Source organism: Fusarium keratoplasticum, chromosome 1, assembly GCF_025433545.1.
Source record: "Fusarium keratoplasticum isolate Fu6.1 chromosome 1, whole genome shotgun sequence".
NCBI lineage: Eukaryota > Fungi > Ascomycota > Sordariomycetes > Hypocreales > Nectriaceae > Fusarium > Fusarium keratoplasticum.
The window spans coordinates 5,852,567-5,859,733 of NC_070529.1; the positions used below are offsets into that span (position 1 = coordinate 5,852,567).

General features: G+C 56.2%; 2 protein-coding genes across 2 annotated transcripts; one reads left to right on the forward strand and one right to left on the reverse strand.

Annotated features, from left to right (window-relative positions):
- Positions 1–1,781: 1,781 nt before the first annotated feature.
- NCS57_00172800 (uncharacterized protein) lies at positions 1,782–3,198 on the forward strand (the record flags this gene model as incomplete). The annotated part of the gene is made up of 3 exons (XM_053051782.1): positions 1,782–1,794; positions 1,853–1,896; positions 2,113–3,198. 3 exons carry the CDS (start codon positions 1,782–1,784, stop codon positions 3,196–3,198), a joined length of 1,143 nt encoding a protein of 380 aa, XP_052920297.1.
- A 126-nt stretch (positions 3,199–3,324) lies between these two features.
- NCS57_00172900 (PNPLA domain-containing protein) lies at positions 3,325–6,799 on the reverse strand (the record flags this gene model as incomplete). Its single annotated transcript, XM_053051783.1, has 5 exons — positions 3,325–3,440; positions 3,494–4,972; positions 5,040–5,678; positions 5,760–6,346; positions 6,402–6,799. 5 exons carry the CDS (start codon positions 6,797–6,799, stop codon positions 3,325–3,327), a joined length of 3,219 nt encoding a protein of 1,072 aa, XP_052920298.1.
- Between the last annotated feature and the right edge of the window lie 368 nt (positions 6,800–7,167).

Below are 7,167 nucleotides of genomic sequence, written 5' to 3' on the forward strand. Positions count from 1 at the left end.
ACTAACCCGACCACGCATCACGTGACACTCTGTATATAAGACAGCAACCTCCTCTGGCCCCATGAATATATATCTTTAACCTCTCTCTTCTCCTATGCTCCGCCCATTCATATCCACTATCTCATCTCCTTTGCAAGCATTACTATCTTCAGCCCAACGCCTCCCCCCATCCTGCCGCGTCATTATTCTACATCAGCATAAAGCTCTATTCTCGTTGGGATTAACTAGCCATCGCGATACTTTACATCGTCCCCAACGCCAGTAATCACCAGTCTACGATTCATATTCCATACTACCCTCTAATACTATTACCAGCTCTACCCTGCATCTCATACGGCTTCCCTTCCCGTCCTCTTTTCGCGCTATCTAACAACGCCAATAGCGTAGAGACTATCCCCAGGTCGGGCCGCCTCACAGCACTACTTCTCAGGCAATAGCAGAGTATCTCACGGCGGTATTCATCCTTATGAGGCCTCCATCAGACGCCTAGCCAATAGCAGAAATGCCGCAGTGGCTCCCTAGCTACCCGTTACCGAGGGCATGATAGGGTGGATAATGCCACTCCTCGGACGCAACTCCTGAAACCGGCAAGGAGTGTCCCCAAGCACTTCGGCATAAGCCTGGCTCCCGGATTAGTTCCAGTGCGGACGAGGTGCATAACCACGATACGCCCGAGGCCCGAGTGCGCCATTTCCCTGTTCAGGGGCTGCCGAGACCACCCGATACTTTGGGAGGGAGGAAGGGGGGCGGAGAGGGGGAACTGGATATTCCCTCGGTTACTGCGTGCTGGTCCTCGGTTCACCCGTTTCTATGCCGCTCATGAGGGCTTGGCAAGTCTCCAGACGGGCGAAGGCAATATGTCGAAAGGGATGACCGGGTCAAAGGGAGGAGACAGGAACCGGCGCACTCCGGCGAGTTATTGGTGTTGCACGCATGCCAATCTCGGCTGTCTCACAGTTGTGGGATCATGAGGCGTTTATGACAGCGTCTAGAGCTCCTTGAGTCCTCTGAATGGTTCAAGAAGTTCATATATAGACGATCAATATATACGACCGCGGCGTCGGGCTCCATCAGGGTCAGACGGGAGAGCTGATGCTGCCGGAAACTCCCTATCCGATGCTGTCTGACCAACTAGATGCGGCACGCCGTGCGTCATCAGCCCAACAGCCATCACGACCTGGCTCATCTGGCATCTCCGAGGACTCTGCCTTACCAGCGAGTGGCGTGTATCCCTGATAACGTACGAGAAGATGAGGCGAGGAGGGAATCACTTGTCCAGCACAGCTGCACGGTGTGGCCCGGCAGTGGAGTGATTGGCGCAAAGAAGAAGCGGTTACGTGTCTGCCTCCTCCGCCCGACTCGCCCTGGTCTCAGAGAACAAGGGGAGACAGCAGGAAGGCACCGGGCTGGGCTCCTGCAGGCCAGGAGACTCATGTGGCTCAGCTGCGAGCATATAAGCCATACAATGCCCGCCCATCTTCCGCTTCATCGCACTGCCAGAACAAACCTTTGTCTCTTCCCAAACACACGGCAACTCCAGCATGACCAGCATGACATCGACATTTTCTGATGCCGAGCAACAGAAGTCGCGGCAGAGCTTGAGTCCCCCTCGTTCTCAAGTAGCCACTATATCGCTGTGCGATGACGAAGCACACTCGGCTCTAAGCAAATCCAAGGTCGACACTATTTGGATTTTCTCCGACTCTGACACAGATGACGAGGACGAAGAGGGTCAAGTTATTAATAACTCGTAATCATCCATAACTACGGCGACTACCATCATGAGCCATTCTAGTAAGTTTCTTGCGCGCTTACTTCTTCTACTCGGTATAAGGCCTAACAGCTTCTGCAGATACCACGAGCGTCAAACAGACTCCACCAGGGTCGGATGCTACCGTTAGTACGGATGCTTTACCAGCAGTATCTCCGGCCTAGGTAGAAGACAACTCAAATATAGACCCCGCGGCTGATCCTAGAACGAATCAGCAACTTCCTTGCCAGTCAAATCGCTCGTCAGTTAGCAGATTTTCTGCTTCTATTGATGCTAGCCTCGACCTGTCGCCTGCCAGCCCCGAAAATCAGCCATATCTGGCTGTGTCAGACCAATAACAGCTTGTCACCGAATTCACCGAGCCCGCCAGCGAGCCGGGCATCACGACGATCGATACCCTCTCGGAGGAAGCTTCCTATCGTGAGGGACGGAGCACTCCTGCGTCAATGAGCACGCACAGCACTGTCACCGCCACTCCCGGGGAGATGGCCCAGGCGCCCTTACGCGGTAGCGAAGCGCGTGCGGGCACGTCGCCCAATGATGCCATCCCTGGAGCCTGCAATTCATCTCTGACAGCAAGGATGTCGCTCGACCCGCATCGAGGACAAGACTTGGACGACGCAAGCTGCGGGTCCAGCGGTGCCGAGTCTGAGGCCGTGGATGGTGGACCCGAATCACCGTTTGGGGCCCAGGCGTTTCCCCAGTTGCCGTCCCCGCGCCGTTCTCGTCGCAGATCCCCATATGCGCATGCAACGGCGCAAGAGGAGGACAGTGACGCAGTTACTGAAGGCTCCAACAGTGAGGATGGCCTCGACGATCCACGGAGTGTGCATGACGAGGACTACTGCCCTCGGCACTCAATAGCTCAGGGACCCAGCTCCGGAGACGATTCCGATGACGAAGAACGGCATGGCTGCAAACGTCGCAGGGTATCTCGATCCGCTCACACCCGGAGCGCCCCCCAAAGACGACGGACAAGACGTACTGCAGCGTTGTTGAGAGGACATCGAAGGCCTGCATGCGGCATGGACAGCCCCCCGTCATTACAGGCAAGACCAACTGTCTCTGAGCGTCGATTCGAGGAATGGCCTCTTGGAAATGCTTCATTAAAGTGCGTCACTGAGGGCGACAAGAAAACCTTTCAAATTCAGTTTGAATGGATCCCTGGTTCACCTGATTCATGCCAGCGACATGCTGACAGATCCGAGCCACTACCCAGGAAGAGCAGGGAACCACCTAAGGCTTCGCTTTTAGCTACAAGATCATCCGGTGGAAAGTGGACATTAGAGGAAGACGATATTGTGCGCAAGATGAGACAAAACGGCGATTCTTGGGCCGAGATTCAGTGCGCTCTTCCACACCGTTCTCAGGGCACGATCCAAGTCCGGTACTCGACTAAACTCAAATTCCTTCCTAGTTCGGAGTGATAGGAGATTTTGTTTATAAGTATTAAGGTATTAATAAAACAACAGGCCATCTCCCTCCGAATTTCCAGAGTGACCAACTTTGGTCATGTATAGAATGGCGTCTTGTGTGCCCAGAATTGTCTCTTGTTACTGTTGTGCCCTCTTGCGGAACGGGAAGATGTCACGAAGTTTAGTCGATAGTCTTCTGGGAACCCGTGTTCTACTAACTGGGTCATTCTTTCCAGGCCTGGTTGGCGCATTTACTATTGCCATTAGGCATTTATAAGCAGAAAATTATGGTTGATTGGCCACATACCTCGGCTGGAGTTCAAATGTCGCAAGTTGCTTGTAACAGTGTATGTCTTGGTATGAGTTGGCCCAAGGGCCTTCTCAAACCCTTCTAGCGCTCGCTTGTACATCGCCTCCGCTTCTGGAAGCTTGCCCTGGTTCGCGTAGAGAGCTCCCAAGTTGTTGACCGTGTCGAGAGTTGATGTGTGATCCCGTCCAAGCGCCTTCTCCTTCCCTTCTAGCGCTCGCTTGTACATTACCTCCGCTTCTGGAAGCTTGCCCTGGTTCGCGTAGAGATTTCCCAAGTTATTGACCGTGCCGAGAGTTGATGTGTGATCCCGTCCAAGCGCCTTCTCACGCCCTTCTAGCGCTCGCTTGTACATCGCCTCCGCTTCTGAGAGCTTGCCCTGGCCCGCGTAGAGATTTCCCAAGTTATTGACCGTGCCGAGAGTTGATGTGTGATCCCGTCCAAGCGCCTTCTCCTTCCCTTCTAGCGCTCGCTTGTACATCGCCTCCGCTTCTGGAAGCTTGCCCTGGTCCGCGTAGAGATTTCCCAAGTTGTTGACCGTGTCGAGAGTTGATGTGTGATCCCATCCAAGCGCCTTCTCGCGCCCTTCTAGCGCTCGCTTGTACATCGCCTCCGCTTCTGGAAGCTTGCCCTGGTCCGCGTAGAGAGCTCCCAAGTTATTGACTGTCTCGAGAGTTGATATGTGATCCCGTCCAAGCGCCTTCTCCTTCCCTTCTAGCGCTCGCTTGTACATCGCCTCTGCTTCTGGGAGCTTGCCCTGGTCCGCGTAGAGAAGTCCTAGCATATGTAGTGAGTCTATCACCAACTTATCTCCGATATACCACCTGCTCACTGCCTTTTGTATCCATCTCCGCACTATTTCGGCGTGTGGAATCAGTTTCCGCTGCACCACCCAATACTCCCTCGTTTCATGCATCGGCACCGACTGCCCCACCACCGCGAGCGCCAGCCTTGGCCATTCGTTCTCCTGCAGCTGCCCGTCCAGGCATGATGCCCATCGGTGGACTACTGGGTGCATCGAGTAGCTGTCCTTCGATCCTTCCTCAGTTTCAATCATCGAGTACCGCAGCAGCACCCGGACTGCGTCAAGGAATCGCACCACGTTGCTACCCATCTCGCTGAGCCAGTCAGGCCACCAGTCTTGCAGTCCCCCGCCGTCCGCCGTCACTGCCAGCAGGCCATGCCATAGCTGCTTATTGTCGAGGAAGGCCCAGAGCCGCAGTAGATTGGCAGCGTTAGTGCTCTGACGCTCAATCTCCTTGAACGAAATGGTCCACGTTGTCCTGATGCTTCCTTGATTGTAGTCGACGAGTGGACGGCTCGATGCGTCGCAAGGGCCCATCAGCTCGGCCCACTGCTCACTGTAGATCCGCACATATGTTGCGACGTCAACACCCGTTTCCCTTAGATATGAGCCGGCCTGCGCCAGCGCCAGGGGTAGCCCGTGTAGCAGTTCTAGGAGGTCGTCGCAACCTGAGCCTGCGACAACGTAAGACTTAGCTACGATCGTATTGAAGTTGCAAAGAAGCGGGTGGTAAACACTCACCAAGTTCGCCGCCAAACCACTTTTCGAGTATGGCCTTGCCTAAGGCCGTGTTGACTTGACCTAACTTTCGAGACTTGCCGAGCTGTTCCAGACGGGCAAGTCGCGTCGTGATCAGCACCGACCCATGATCGCCCGGTAGGTACCGCCTCGGATCGTAGGCGCCCGTTCCAGCTTCTTGACCGATCCAATCTTGGTCGACGTTGTCAAAGATCAACAGCCAGTCGCGGTTGTCGGGCCGCCCAAGCCACTTCATCACATTCGTCACGGCGTCGTCGAGTTCGTCCTGGCTGTGGGCGTGACTATCGGCCCAGCGTCGGCTAGTTCCGGGAACCTGGCCTTCGGGGATCTTGGCGATGCAGCCGGCGATGCTTCGCTTGAGTTGGTCCTCTGATCTGCCGTCGAGCCAGAAGACCGAGCTGAACGCGGCCTGGTGGCGTCGGGCGAAATCAATGGACAGCTGCGTCTTTCCCACACCGCCGAGTCCGAAAAGGACGAATATTTTCCTACCCGTCTGTCGGGCATGTGATCGCTGCGGGAGAAGGCACTTCTCCAGTTCAGCCGTGTCAGACGGCCTAGCGACGAACTTATCCGATGCGGGGACGCCGTCCAGGCTGAAGGGTGTCCTGAAGGGGCCAAAGTCTTGGAACGGTTGGTTAGTGATGCTTACGATGGGCAGACCGGAACGTTGTATATTAGTCCGTATTACTAGGGGTGACTAACATTGCTTTCGCGCAAGGCCGTTGGCGCACGCCTTCATCTGTCTAAACACATCCTGCGACGCGACATACCGTCCAGTCGCCGCCGCAATCTCGCGCTGCTTCCTTGACTCCGCCAAGCCGACATCGTCGAGACCGCGAGAGACGTTGAAGCGGTAGTAGCGGCCTTCGTCGTCGAGGCTGGACTTGTCGCGACGAAACTGCTCCGCCGTCTTCTCTGTTTCCGTCGCGAGGCTTGTCAGCGTGGCCCCGATGCCCAGGACGTCATCGCGCACGGGCTTGAGCGCGGGTACGCCCGTCCCGATTGACACCAGGCACCGAAGACGGCTCCGCAACTGGTCGTCGCCCCAAACGTCCTGGGCTTGGGTCCAGAGCGTGTAGACAGGGTTGTTGGCTCCCAGGGCGCCGTCGACGAACTGCTCTTGGTAGGGCCCGATGGCAATCGGATCGAAGAAAGTGGTGGCGGCAGACGTCGCCCGGCAGGCTTGCCAGATCGTGGTGGAGTCGTACAGATGAGCAACCCCGCGGGCGGGGCGGTAGCTTGTCAGGCACACCGTGTCTCCCGTCTCCTTGCTCGTTGCGCACACGAGGCTTTGGTGTGGTTAGCCGTGCTGGAACATTAATTGGAAGGGTACTGTAAGCATACACCTTGCAGGCACCGTCGGAGGAATCTTTGAGAAGGGCGTCCTTGCTGTGGCCGATGTCCGCCAGGGTCTGTCTGACGGCCTGCTCGAGCGCCGCGCTGTCGAACCTCCCCTGCAGTTGGCCATTAATCTTGACTCTGTGGCTCTTCTTCTCAAACACCTTGTTGGATAGCGACGTGTAGGCAGCGATGCACTCGTCGACAGTCATTCGGAGCCGGCCTAGCATGACGGCGATCAAGCCGCCGGTGCTGGTGCCAGCGATCATGTCGAAGTAATCGCATGGCTTGGGCGGGGCGTCAGGGTCGATGGCAGACATGAGGTTTTGCAGAATCATCAGAGACGACAGGCCGCGAACACCGCCGCCGTCGAGGGCGAGAAGTCGAATATCGTGACCGGGCATCGCTGTGGTCGTAATGAGCCATCCGATGTTGTAGGTAGAGAAGGACACCGTCTATGGTAGGGAATCGACACAGAGGCAATGTCGCTGCAAAGACCCTAAGCAGGCGCCTCAGGCCTTTGCCTGATTACGGGGTGGGGGACGGGCGAAGGCGCCGCTTCAGCCGCTGCAAGGCAGACCGTGATGGTTACCGCCCTACCAGGCGAGCTGAAACCAACCGCCGTGATACAGCAGGAACGGATCGATGCCTACCCAATCGCGACACTTGGACATCGGCCAGGATGCGCGACGGCAATTGGGATACTGCCCTAACACCAGACACAGTCGGGCTGCAATCCAACAGACAGACGGTCTATGGCTTGCTGAGTGAT